The sequence below is a fragment of the Ichthyophthirius multifiliis genome (genome assembly GCF_000220395.1).
Source record: "Ichthyophthirius multifiliis unplaced genomic scaffold scaff_1120509251357, whole genome shotgun sequence".
Lineage (NCBI taxonomy): Eukaryota > Ciliophora > Oligohymenophorea > Hymenostomatida > Ichthyophthirius > Ichthyophthirius multifiliis.
This window is the reverse complement of record NW_004085952.1, coordinates 88292-102891: the sequence shown is the minus strand read 5'-3', so window position 1 is coordinate 102891 and position 14600 is coordinate 88292. Positions and strand designations below refer to the sequence as shown.

General features: G+C 15.0%; 2 protein-coding genes and 1 non-coding gene across 3 annotated transcripts, besides 27 other annotated features; all 3 read left to right on the top strand. All coding sequences in view use genetic code 6, as the record gives it.

The window, feature by feature from the left end:
* Positions 1–41: a microsatellite.
* Positions 31–147: a microsatellite.
* Positions 84–155: a microsatellite.
* Positions 156–317: 162 nt separating this feature from the next.
* Positions 318–358: a microsatellite.
* Positions 359–1001: 643 nt separating this feature from the next.
* Positions 1002–1035: a microsatellite.
* Positions 1036–2190: 1155 nt separating this feature from the next.
* Positions 2191–2225: a microsatellite.
* A 194-nt stretch (positions 2226–2419) lies between these two features.
* Positions 2420–2462: a microsatellite.
* A 1784-nt stretch (positions 2463–4246) lies between these two features.
* Positions 4247–4314: a microsatellite.
* Positions 4250–4305: a microsatellite.
* Positions 4315–4377: 63 nt separating the features above from the next.
* Positions 4378–4436: a microsatellite.
* A 979-nt stretch (positions 4437–5415) lies between these two features.
* Positions 5416–5449: a microsatellite.
* A 45-nt stretch (positions 5450–5494) lies between these two features.
* Positions 5495–5530: a microsatellite.
* Positions 5531–5771: 241 nt separating this feature from the next.
* IMG5_188540 (hypothetical protein) lies at positions 5772–7194 on the top strand (the record flags this gene model as incomplete). The annotated part of the gene is made up of 4 exons (XM_004027123.1): positions 5772–5829; positions 6058–6218; positions 6257–7076; positions 7136–7194. The coding sequence occupies 4 exons, from the start codon at positions 5772–5774 to the stop codon at positions 7192–7194; spliced, it is 1098 nt and encodes a 365-aa protein (XP_004027172.1).
* Positions 6221–6255: a microsatellite.
* Positions 6224–6267: a microsatellite.
* A 191-nt stretch (positions 7195–7385) lies between the features above and the next one.
* IMG5_188530 (hypothetical protein) lies at positions 7386–9041 on the top strand (the record flags this gene model as incomplete). Its single annotated transcript, XM_004027122.1, has 4 exons — positions 7386–7954; positions 8247–8393; positions 8433–8550; positions 8596–9041. The coding sequence occupies exons 1-4, from the start codon at positions 7556–7558 to the stop codon at positions 9039–9041; spliced, it is 1110 nt and encodes a 369-aa protein (XP_004027171.1). The 5' UTR covers positions 7386–7555.
* Positions 8162–8228: a microsatellite.
* Positions 8162–8240: a microsatellite.
* Positions 9042–9178: 137 nt separating the features above from the next.
* Positions 9179–9226: a microsatellite.
* Positions 9180–9235: a microsatellite.
* Positions 9236–9420: 185 nt separating this feature from the next.
* Positions 9421–9487: a microsatellite.
* Positions 9475–9543: a microsatellite.
* Positions 9488–9547: a microsatellite.
* Positions 9497–9555: a microsatellite.
* Positions 9556–11283: 1728 nt separating this feature from the next.
* Positions 11284–11308: a microsatellite.
* Positions 11309–11450: 142 nt separating this feature from the next.
* Positions 11451–11524, top strand: IMG5_188520. The gene has a single exon. It is a non-coding gene; the product is annotated as a tRNA-Asn (tRNA).
* A 98-nt stretch (positions 11525–11622) lies between these two features.
* Positions 11623–11655: a microsatellite.
* Positions 11656–11894: 239 nt separating this feature from the next.
* Positions 11895–11927: a microsatellite.
* Positions 11928–14387: 2460 nt separating this feature from the next.
* Positions 14388–14446: a microsatellite.
* Positions 14395–14457: a microsatellite.
* Between the last annotated feature and the right edge of the window lie 143 nt (positions 14458–14600).

Here is a 14600-nt window from a genome sequence, read left to right as displayed (position 1 = left end):
ATATATATATAATATATTTTTATATATATATATACTATTTTATTTTTTTATATATATATATTTATGTTTTAATTATCTAATTTTTTTTTTATATTTAAAATTAGTCTTTTTATATTATTATTATTTTTTTATATTTTTTATTTTTTTTTAGATTTAAATTAAACAAGTTTTTTATTTAATTTGTTAATTTATAAATATTTTTTTTTTATCTAAATAATATATGTTTTTAATATATCTATATTATTTATTAATATCTTTTTTTACTTTTTAGCTATTACAAAAAATTATAATATTTAAGAATAATTTTATTTTAAAAGAAAATAATTAAATTTAAAATAGATAAATTTAAGATATTAAAAAATAAAATTTTTAAATGATAAATGATAAATAAAATAAAAATTTAGATATAAATTTAAATATTTTTATTTAAGAATAAAATTATCATTCGAAAAATCACATAAAAATTAAAATATATAAAATATTTAATTAATTTTCAAATAAAAAAAATTTTTTTTAAATTTTTATTTTATTTTAGAATAATATTAAGATTAATTTAATTATTAATAACTAATTAATATTAAAAAAAAAATATTAAATATAAATTGTACTTTAACAAATTTGAAAACATAGTAATAATTAAAAATAAAAAGAATAAGTTAACTCTTAAAAAATATTATAGATTAATTATAAAAAAATTAAATATAGCAAAATAATAAAAATTAGATTGTAATAAAGAAATATAAAACATTTCAAAATAATTAAACTAAAAAAATTTAATATTTATCAGCCTATTTAAAATAATTTTAAATTATTTTAAGTAAGATACATAGATTATAAAAAAAACTAAAATAAAAATATAATAATTAAGTTATATACAAATATTTATATTGTTTTTTATATTAAATAAAATATATGTAATATTTTTATATATTTTTTTCATTTTTGTTATTATAATTTATTTAAAACATTAATTTTTTTTATCAAATTTTGATTAAATAATTAGTTTATAAAATTTAAAAGTTTAAAAATATTAAATAAATGTTTATAAATAAAAATATTTATATATTAATTTTATAACCAATTTTATTAAATAATAAATTATATAAATAATTATATTTATATAATAATTTATTGAAGAAAATTTTATATTTTTTTTGAATTAAAAGTATTTATTTTATTTATAATTACTTACAAATATTAACAAAAATTAAAATATACATAACAAAATAAGAAATAGTCTAGCTTGTTAAAAAAATAAGTAAATAACATATATTAATTATGTTTGTATTTTTTAAGAGTAAATTTTTCAAATATAAAGTTATAAAAAAAAGAAAGTAATTATATTTATAATTAAGAAAATACAATATTTTGTAAACAGAAAATTTTTGATATAAAATCAAATGATTTTGCTAGAATATTGTTCAAATGTATCTATATTAAATTCAATATTTATATTTTTTATTTTTAAAAAATAAAATTATTCATTATTTATAATTAATTGATATTTCATAATTTAAAGATAGTAATTTATAAAATAATACAATTAATATTATTTTTAATAAATATTTTAAAATAAATTTAAAATTATGCTTTTAATAAAATATTAATTAAAAAAATAAGAAAATATTGCTTTTAAAAATTCTATTATAGGAATTTTTTATTTTTAAAAAATTATATTAATAATTTTTTTTATTTATAAAATTTAAAAAATCTATTTAATTATTTTTAATTCTTATTTTTAGTAAGTTTACATTTTTAAATTTAACAAAAAATTCATAATTATTTCCTTTTTGATAAATAGTAGATAAAACATTATAAAATTTATCAAATTAGTTGCTCAAAAATATACATATATATAATAAAAAAACTATATTAAGTTAGAAAATATATATACATTAATAGATTTCTATTATTTAATTTATAGAATAAAAATATATATTTATAATATTATTTATTAAATATATATATTTTAAGTTTTTAAATTTTAATTTATATACATACTTATTATCAACAAAAATTAGAATAAATTAAAAAAAGGCATATAATTGCAGAGATTAATTTTTTTACTTTAAATTTAAGCAGTTTAAAATTATATTTTTAATTACATAAAAATATTATTTTTTAACTTTTTATTAATCAAGTGGATATTATATATTTTAATTTTAAAATAACTTTATTTAATTAAAATATAAAAAATAGCTAATATTCAAAAAATAATTAATATTAAGTATATTAATTTATCAAATCATCTAAAAAATAGTCTGTAATATAAGCATTACATTTATATCTATTATTTAATTTTTATAAAAAAAAAGGAATTAGAAATTTCTATTTAAAAGCTTTTGGAAAAGATTATAAAAATTAATATTCTTTATTTCAAACCACAAAAATTTATTGTAAAATAGAAATTGTAAATTTATTAAATTAAAAAATAAATTATAATTTAAAAAAAATTTAAATTTTTCAGAATCTATCTATTTTTAATTTTACACTAAAATATTAAAAACAAAATCATATATATTTTAATACATGTTTATATATATGTATAAAATATATAAAAAGAAATACCATTTAAAAAATATAAAGCAAAAAATAAAATAAATAAATAAATATTAAAATGAATTAAGAAAATAAAATTATGCTAATGCATTAAGACTAATAAAATTGTTAATTTAGAATACCTGAATAAGTAAGTATAATAAAGATAAAAAAATATTAAAATAAATTAAAAAAGACATAAGAAAACAAGCATAAGCTTCATCTCTCTTAAAAATTAAAAGAATTAGATGAAATATACAAATCGTTATCAATTGGTGATAAAAAAGCAATATTTGAAATATATTCTAAGCATTAAAATCTTATAGAAGAGTTAGAAGGTTTAAATCCTAGTTACAACAGTACAATAAAGAATCTATTAAATTAAAATGAAGAAAATAAAAATGACTTTAAACTAGATAATATAGATATATAAAAATTTCCTTCATTAAATCTAGATTTATTAATATCTATATTTAACCAAAAGCATTAAAAGCAAACATATTATTAAAATGCCTAAAATTTATCATCATTGATAATAAATTAAATAGAATAGTAAATATAGAAAGAATATATAAATGAAACAAATTAAAAAAAAATCAATAATGAATTGTGTTTTCCTGAGGAGAAAATTGAAAACAACATAGAGTTATTGGAAAATCAACAATAATAAAATAAAATGGATGATTTTTTAATAAAATAAGGAAAAATGTCACCTCATTAACAAGATAAATAAGAAATGTTAGATATTGATTACTAAATATAAAAAGCGAATAATTATTAGAATACTTTTTAGAAGTTTTAGGAACAAATGATGAATTTAATATAAGATAATTATAATTATATAAACAAATAATCAATAAATTAATATTAGAAGTTTAATTAAAAAAAAGAAAGCGATGAAGGAAATTCTTAATAATAATAATAAGACTAATAATAATAATTAGAATAGAGAAAATTAACTAAAAAATAAATAAATATATAATGGTAGAAAACTTAATAAAGAAAAATTATTGAAAAAATTCAAAAAAAATAATAAATTTTTAAATTAATTCGAAAAAAAAACCTCAAAAGAAGTCCCATTAAATGGAATAAAATGCAAGAGAAATTAAAAGAATTAAAAACTTAAATTTAATAATAATAATTAATTATTCAAAAATAAAAAAATTGGTCCAAAAATTAACCTTCTATTTTTGAGAATTCTAAAAGAAAATTACTTGAACTTCTCGAAAAATAAAAAAACTTAACTTTTAAAAATATTCCATGCTACAAAATTTCCCTTTTAAACAATTTCAAGATATCATTTAAAATAATGAAGATGATGAGAAAAATTAAACTTAAATTCTTAAATATTTATTTAATAATAATTTAGAAGAAGATGATGATGAAAGTAATAATTTCTATTAATCTTAAAAATAAAACTAAGGCGATAATAATAATAATAATAGTACTTATTATAATAAGAGTGTTTAATAATTACATATTGATAATGATATTGATAATTTCTTTATAAATAATTAAGACTAAATTAATTATAATACTATCTAATATGATGCTAGTGAAATTTTAAGTAATTTTAGTGAGTAATGTTTGGCAAAAAATAATAGCTTTTCCCATTCTTAATTTAATTAATTTTTAAATTAAATAGAAACTTTTAATGTAAATAAGGAAAATAATAATAATAATAATAATGCAAACATATATTGATAGCTTTTTTTTATTTTTATTTTTAAATTAAATAATTTTTTTTTTTTTTTAATTTAATTAATTAGTTTTTTTACTATTTATTTTAAATATTTTCATATTTATTAACTAGAAATAATATAATAATAATTTTTAAAGAAATATATATTTTTTTAATCTAAAAATTACTTTTATTTTATTTTAAAAATATATTTTATAATATTTATATCTTTTAGATAATTCGATTTTCATTTTTAAAAATAATTTTACAATATTCATTTTATTAAAAAAAAAAATTAAACTTCTAATTATTATTGAAAAAAAAAAAAACATTAATACCTACCATTGATATTATAATATTAAAAGGTTGATATATTTTTTATATGTATTTTTTAATTAATATAAAGAACAATTAAAATTTTTTAATATTAAATAATTAAATTTTAAAAATTCAAATAAAATGGAAAATTAATATGAAAATGATTAGAGTAAATTTGGTAAACATTAAAAAAATAAAATTTCTATTTTAAGCAACAAAGAAATAAATGTAATAAATAAAAAATTTAATTCAAAATAATAAATAACAATAAAAAAAAGTTTTCAAAATAAAGTACATATGATACAAAATTAAATTCAAATTAAACTCTTCAATAATACGATTAATTTAATACTAAGTGTGTTTAAGATTATTTAGAAAAATTATGGTCATAAATAATGCATTATAATAAAGATTTAAGATACTTTAGACTAGAAATAAGTAATTTAAAGGATGATATAGTAATTATAAAACATTAAGTAAATCGGGAAATAGAAAATTAAAAAGCAGATACAAAGCCTACAGCATAAAGAATGAAATATATTTTAGATAAAAAATAACTTTCAATTAAAGCAGAAAACACATATATGCAAAATCAAATAAATTATTTAAAATAAGATATATTTTAATTATAATAATAGATTAATTAATTTAATGAAAAAATAAAAAAGTTAGAAAAAAAAATGGATTATATGGGGTTATTCCAAGAAATAAAAATTGATAATTTATATAGTTTCTATATTTATATATTTAAAAAAAAAAATATTTTATAAGAATTGATGAAATATTTATCCTTTATTAATTTATTTTATTATTTTTATTAAAATGTATTAGTATTAATTTGCCAAAAAATAAAATTATTTATATTTTTATTAATAATAATATATATATATATATATATATATATATATTATAAAGATTATCAAAGTTTACAATTTAAAAATATATAAATAAAAATTCAAAAAATTTTAATTATTAAAAAATTCTAATTTTAAATTTAATTTATTTAGTTTGCAAAATTTTATATTTATAAAATATAAACTATCTATATATAAATATTATAAATAAAAGCCTAAAAATGCATAATACAAAATTATATTATATTTTATTTTAAAAAATAATATATATATATATATACAAATATATCCTTTTTTGTTAATCTTTAATTAAAAAAGTATTATATTTTAGATATTAAAATAAAAAATCATAAAAGAAGATAATTATTAAAAATAAAAAAATGGCAACATCAAATATCCTTTGGCAAAATCATGAATAGTTTTTGAAAAATATGGAAGGTAAATATAAAAAATTCTAAAAAAATATCAACAATAATAAAATAATAGAAAGAATCCATACAGATGGAACAACTTTATAAATTTAAAGAATTATGCATGATTACATATCCTAAAAAAGAAAAACAACATGGACAATCAACTTAGAAAAAATATTCGTAAAAAAAAAGATATACATAATTTATTAAAAAATAATAAATAAACAAAAGATTTTATATATAAACATTTCAGTCTAACTCGAAAAAACAGATGCAATAAAAGAAGCTTTATAATAATATAAATACTTAACATAAGTCCAATATGCTAACTCCTTAGAAAATGTACTATTGCACATAAAAAATGAAGTAGAGAAATTATTTGCAAGAAAAATCTAACACTATGACTTTGAAGAAGTAAATAAAAAAAAAAAAAAATTAAAAAAAAAAAAAAGGTAAAATAAAATCCTGATATAGATTCAGAAGATCCCGAAGATACAAACTTAATGACAAGCAATTTAACTATAGAATAAAAATAAAGAGAAATCTAAATAAAAAACGTTCTAAAAATAATATACGAGATCTATAAAATGATAATTGAGACAGTAAAAGTACACAAAAAACTCGAAGAAGTTCACATCATTACAATTTAAAAAATGCTTGAATTTTGTGACAAATACTCTCGCAAAACTGAACTTAAACGCTTTTTAGAACACTAGCATTTCTTCTTGACTTAATTATAATAAAGAGATATTGACTTTAATAAAAACCCTAATCATATAAGTCTTTATAATAGTGAAACTAGAGATTATTTAATCCAAATAAGACTTGATTGTACAAGATCTGCTTTAAAATAAAGTTTATATTCGTACGCTTTCAGATAATTAGAAGACATAAGTATTTTAATAAACTTAAAAAAAGTCCAAACCCCTATTAAACATAAAATAATGTCAGCTTATTATTATTATCTGAGTGAAGTTTTCTGGCATTCAAAGTACTTTGGATATCACAGCTTTTTCTTTTTGCATCACATATTGATTTTTAGAACTAACCCATAAGCCAGTGCTGAGGAAATAAAAGAAAAAATCAACTAATTAATTCTAGGAGTACTTTCCATTCCCTAATATCCTATTGAAGATTTTTAAAGTGAAGAATCAAAGGCCAAAATAGCATCTTTACAAAGAAACAATAATAAATTAATTCCCAAAAAAGAAGAAATAATCAGTCTTGTTTAAAGAATGAACTTAAATGAAGTAGCTCTTGAAGAAATAAAAAGTTTATTTAATTTAGAATTAAATGAAATTTCTATTTTTAATGTTTCCTAAAAAATATAGCCGATATTTAATTCATTGAAAGAAAATCCTAAACTATCAATGTATATACCTTATATTGAAGAAAATATTATATATAAACTTCTCTCGAATATTTCCAAAATCTACAAAACACTCAACATAGAAAATTTCTATAAACTCTTCTCTTTTTCAACAAAATAAATATGTAATCAATGCCTTATTTATGCTAGTACTTAGGGACAAATCAGTTGTCGAGTAGATTAATCGAAAGGAGTTATTTACTTTAATCCTTCGAAAAAAAACGAGTATTTAAATGCATCCTAAAACCTTGTTTTTTTAGCTTTGTAGGCTAAATTTATTAAAAATGGCATTTAGAATCAAAATTAAAATACCATTAATAATGAAAATAATATCTAGAACATTTAATTAGCTTAAAAATATTTAAATGAAAGCAATACTGTGATGAAAAAAAGGATGGAAGATATTGTAAGTTATAAAAGAAGTGAATAAGCAAGAATTTCTAGTTAATAAAATAAAAAAGACTTCGAAGAGAAAAATAAAGAAGAATTATAAAAAACAATCTAAATAGAAGAACATAATAGGAAAATGGAGGAATATGAAACAAGAAAAAAAATAGAAAAATAACTATTAAAACAAAAAATGGAATTAAGAAATGAAATCATTAAAGTTAAAGGAAATTAAATAGTTAAAATAGGAGGAATTAAAATAGAAAATATGACAGAAGAAGATTTCGTTTCAATTGATATTAATACTTTATATGATTTGAAGAAAAATGTATAAAATAAAATCAAAGAAGAACAAGAAAATAAATATAAAAAAGCTTTCACAAAACTTGATTATGTTTAAAGGGAAATAAAAAAAGCAGAATATGAGAAACTAAAAACTACTTTTAATCAAAGTAAAGATCAAATATAATAATTTTCGGAAAACGCATAATAAAAATACAATAAAAATCTATAATAGAAAAATAGTTTTATATCAATAAAGAGTTTCAAAGTAATATTATACATTTATTTAAATATGTATAAAAAATACCTAAATATAAAAATATATATATATATATATATATTATATATATATATATATATATATATTTATATATATATTTATATATTTGTATATTTATCAATAGGATATTTTCTTTGCTATTAAACTTGAAGAAAGAAAAAAACAATATACTGAAGAAATGTAATAGTTTAAACATTATATAGAAAAAGAATTTAAATAAAAAATAATGACAGAAGCACTCAAAGCATTCCAAGATAAAGAAGCTTAATTAGTAATAAATATATATGTATAAATTATATAAAATAAATAGTAAAAAGAAAAAGAAGCTGAAAGAAATCAACCTTTTTAATAATAATAAGAATAACTTTTATCAGAATGTTCCTGGCGAATAGTTTAATAAAAAAACGATGTTATTTAAACAGAAGAAAGTAAAATTATAATATATATACAATTATTTATTATTATTAAAAAAGTTTCTTAAGTATAATCATCTAAATTTTAATAAATAACTTAAGTTTAGGAAAGTGATGCTGGTTGGCGATAAAATTTGCCTAAATAAGACGAAAAACCAGTTAAATAAGAATAACCTGCAATTTCTCGAGGTATTCATGGCTTAGTTGCAAACCAAAAAACAAATGATGATAATTTATGGCGTACAAAAGAAGTATAACCAACCTAATAACTAACCTAAACAAAATAAACAGTAGATATTGGCCCTCCTAAAAGATTTATTAATAATGCTATAGGAAATTAAGATTAAATGTCTAGAAAACTTCCTTAAAATTAATAAAACTTGTAAAAACCGACTACTGTAGTTAATGATAATACTGGTGGAGGTATTTTCAGTAGAAACAAAAATTTCGAAAGTAAATAAAGTTAAGGTCCTTAAATTTCAAGAAACACAAATTAGAAAAAATGAAAAATTTATTTTATTATATTATAAAAAAAAAAATTAATTTCACATTTTTTATAATATCTATTTAAAATATAAACATTATATTTATATGAAAAAATATTATATAAAGTATAAAAATAATAAATAAGATAAAATTAAAAATATATATATATATATATTTATATATTTTATATATTAATATATATATACTATTTATAAGATTTAATCAATAAAATATTAATAAAAGAAATAAATTATTATTTTTTATAAAATAATTTAATATTATATAAGTTAATATGAAAATTTATTAAATAATAAATAACTTTTTCAATACAAAATATTAAAGTATTAAAAAATTGATTTATAATTAAAAATACAAAATAATTTAATTTAAATATAAATAATATAAATTAATATTAATGAAAATTATAAAATATAAATTAGACTTTAAAGAAAAATATATATATAAAATATATGTTTATAAATATATATATATATATATTTATATTTATATATTTATATATATTTATTTAAATATCTAGGTTTATTTTAATTATTTTTTTTTCTATTTTTCTTGCTATTTATTCTTGTTCACGAATTGCAAATTAATTAAACAATAAACAAATTTTAAAACTGAAATGAACTTAGAAAATAATATATTTTTTATTATTATCCTTCTTGCTTTATATTTTTATACATAAATATATAATATATCTTAAATAATTTTTTTTTTAAACATTTATTATTAAAATAATCTCCGATTTATAGTTAGTTCATTAAAATTTTTTTTTATCATTATTGAATAATAATATATATTCATTTTATATTTTAATATGATTAAATATATTAATATTTTCTTCAAATTTTTTTATTTTTATTTTTATTAGCCAAGTCATAATTAAAACAGAGTAAATTAATATATTATTATTATTAAAAAACACGATTTTCCTATGATATCTTGAGTAAAGAATTTAAGTAAGTAAAATCTTAAAAAAAAAATATTCCTGGATACCTATTTCTAAAGTTGCTTTTGGTGAATTTTAATTTTATAATTAACTTTGCATTTAAAATAAATTTTATCATTCATCTGTTTTCATTAATAATACTTCCATTATTTTTTTTATCGATAATTTAATATTTTAAATAATAAATTTTAAATTTCAATTGTTTATGTCATTTTTTTATTTTTTTAATAATCTTCTTTTTAAAACTCAATCAACCACAAAAGAAAGACTATTAATATAAAATAATTTAATTTGGAAAGACCTAATATTTATTTTTGTTATATATTCATCGATAAGTATATACGGCCGTATTTTCAAACAAAATACATAGTATAAAGTATAAAGCTGAATTTTTACATAAAAAAACAAATCCTTATATAATAGTAATTTAACTAATATTTTGGATATATTTCAAATTAAAATTTTATTTAAGTATAAATATGCATTTTATTGAACACTTTTTTAAATAATAAAGTTTACATTCTAAAAAAAATATGACTATTTGCAAATGTTAATTTTTTTGTTTTTATTTATCATAAATTATGATTTTTTTTTTTTTCCCATTTATAAACGAATCTAAATTAAAGAAATAGTTTATAAAAAAAATATAATATAAAATGAAAACTCCAAAATAATTTTAATAAAATAAACATTTTTAAGTAATAAAATATACATTATTATTTTTCTTTAATTTATAAAGAAAAATATGATTTAACATTTATGTCATCTAAAAGTAAAATTAACTAAATCGATGTTTTATTTAATTTGTTTTCTAACTTGTTTATTTGTTTTCATAATTAATTATATGAATAAATTTTCATTTTTTATTACATTTATGCACTTTTTTTTATAAAGTTTTTTTTCTTTTGCTTTTATAATTAGTTAAAGATAATATTCAATCAATTATTATTATCAATATTTTATGAAGTTGAATTTATATAATATTAGCTCACATCTATTAATTATATAATGAATGAGATTCTGATTTTAAAATTAAGCTATAATTAAATCATAAATAATAAATAAAATATTATTAACTTACTCTATTTTTAAATTGTATTAAATAAATCATAAATGATAAATAAAAAATTAATAAATTAGTTTATTTTTTAAATAAATATAAATTGATATTTTAAAAACTAATATAAATAAAAAACTTAATTTATCAAAATAAAGTCTATAAATATTAAAATATTGTGTATGAAATATTAATATATAAATAATAATATTAATTATAGTTAAATGATTAATTTTTAAAATAATAATATTAAAATGTAATATTAAAATATATTACCAAATAATTAACTTATAAAAAATATAATATAATTTTTTTTTTTAAAAAAAAAAAATAATATATTATTATTTATTTTATAAATTAATATAATAATTCTAATAAAAAATATTTTAACACTATAAATTATACCAATAAGCTCGATTAGCTCAGTTGGTTAGAGCATGCGGCTGTTAACCGCAAGGTCGAAGGTTCGATCCCTTCATCGAGCGATTTTTTAAATTTTTTTTTATAAAATAAAATATAAATATTTTTTATGATTTTATAATTTAAAAATATAAATATTTTCTTACATTTAGATAATATAATATTTTATAATTATTTATTTATAATTTTTTTTATATTTGTAATTTTAAATTTTGACTTATTTTATATCATTTTGTTTTTTTGTATAATTATTAAACATTTTTTTAAATAAGTTTTTATAATACATTTTAATAATTATCATTTGCTATAATTAATTAAAAGAAGAATATAATTTTTAATTTGATTGATAAAAGTAAATTTCTTAATATAATAAAGAAATAAAAAGAAAAAATATAAATATCTAAACAAAATATTTTTATTTAAAATAATCTCATTATTATAATTATAAATTATATATTATAAATATAAAATATTGTTAAAAAAAATAAAATAAAAAATAATAATTTTCAAAACAGATTATTTAATTTAAATTATAAAAAAATAAAAATGGAAACAGCCAATTAAACAAGAAAATACTATACAGGATAACTTTAAAATATATAATAATAAAACAGTAAAAGCTTAAACGATTTATTCTCTTCTTCATAGGCATAAAAAACTTATTAATTACTGACTAATATTTAAACATCAGCATTGGGAAGATAAGATATAAAAATATAATAAAATCTTAATTGTAAAAATATATTTAATAAATTAAATATAAAAAATAAAAAAATTTAAGAAAAATATATTTCTGATTATTCAATTAAAGATAGTTAAATTCGTTTATTTTATTCGAAAACAATAAGTGATGATTTAGCTAATAAACTTCTTACTTTACAATCTATTTTTTAAAAAATGTTAGATTAATACAAAAATAAATAAAATATTAAAGATAAAGAACTTTATAAAATTAAATAAATACATTAATTAATACAGTAATTTTAATAAGATATTAAAAATCAAAATGTAAAAAATATATAATATAATAAATAATCTATATATATAAAAAATATAAACTAATATTATGTATTCATATTTTTTATTTTACTTGTAATATTTTTTATAAACTCAATCGAAAAACAATTAATATATAAATAAAAAATAGGAAAATTATTAAATATATTATAAACTTAAAAAAGAACTTGAATAATTCTAAAAAATAAGCCAAAAGAAAAAATGTATTCAAATATATACACTATCCTTAAAAAATCCTCGTAAAATATATCTAAAATTCCATAATTTCCTAACCCAAGTATATACTAACATATATAGATTTTTAAGCGATCCCTTAAGTATTATAAAAATACTAATAATGTACATATTAGTAATATTTATTTGTCAATACCTATCTGTTCCTGAAATAAACATGATGAAAATTTAATTTTTACTAAATTACTTAGCATATAATAATTAATCTTTAAAATTAATTGTTTCAGGAACTTTTCTTTTCTGTTCATTTTTTTTGATTAGTATACGCTAAATATAAAAAAAAATAATGAACTAATATTAGACTCCATTCCCTTCCTATTCTAAATTTTTCCGCCACAACCCCATTTTATAAATAGGAATATTATATATATCAGACAACAATATAATAAGTCAAAAATTTGATCTTTCAATATGGATTGTTGTATATTTTTTCTTTATAACATTAAAAATCCATCACAATAGAGCATTTAAAGAATTAAAAAAAAAACTCTAAAATATATCCGAAAACGAAAACTAAGAAATCGCTTTTATAATAAATTTAGAAAAGCTTTCTTTATATTTTCTATTTATTAACACTTTCCTTACTTTTATTTTAATTTACATATTTTAATATAGTGGATTTTACAAACTTAGTTTATTATTATTTGAGGGAATTTTATTTATAATATAGTCTATAAAACTAATATTTATAAGTAGAAAAGTTAGAAAAAATATAAGTTTTTATTTACATTCAAACATGGATGAAATAAACGATCCTTTTGTAGGAATAGAAATTTTCTTTAATATTTTTTACAATTTAATTGTATTAGTACACATATTGTAAATCATATACTCTTTTTCGGTAAAATTTGAATATAAATTAGCCATTTTAAGTTGGGTGATATATATTTATTTGAAAATTTAAAAAAGTATCAAGAATATTCGCAAAAATGTGAATTTTTATAGAAATTTTACACTTCTAAAATAAAATATAAATTGGATTTTTCCAAAAGTGCATTAAAACTTAGATGATGTGTGCTCTATTTGCCATGATAAGCTTATTGTGGCCAGAAAAATATCTTAATGTGGACATATTTTTCATATTAAATGTCTGTTTCAATGGCTTAAATTGCAAGAGATTCAAAAATGTCCCGTGTGTAGAAGAGAAATTACTAATTTGAAAAATTTTTATTAAGGTTAATAATAGTATAATGCTTTCTTTTAATAAGTTAGGTTTCTTTTTGGGCTTTTTTTAACTTTCGGTTTAAATAATATATTCGAGAATGAAAATTAAATTAACTAGGAATTAATTAGTAATTATAACAATAATCAATAAAATAATAATAATCCACATATATTTGAAAGAAGATAAGATTTAGAAGACGAAGAAGAAGAAGAATAGAAATAAAATATAAATAATTTTTTAAATAAAAAATAAGATTAAAATTTAAATACAAATAAATAATATAAATAATCTGAATTTATTAATAATAATATATAAAATGAATAAAGTATTGTAGTTAATAATAATTTTAAAGATAAATAAAATGATAATAATATTGTAAATAAGGATTCGCTTCTAATAAATAATAATAATAACAAAAAAAGTGAAAGTTAATATAAAACAAATGAAAATATAAATAAATAAAATAACTATTTGTTTCATTTTAAATAAAAAGAAAATTATTTTTATAGAGCAAATAAATATTATTCGAATAAATAAAATGAGTATTATTTGAATAAATAAAATTAATATTTTTAAAATAAAGTTAATGAAAATTTATGTACATAATAATATGAAGATTACTAAAAAAAACATATTGAATAATAATTATAAAATAAGAATTAAGGCGATTATATAAACAATTTCAATATATTAAATGAATAATTTAATTTAAATAAAATAAACGA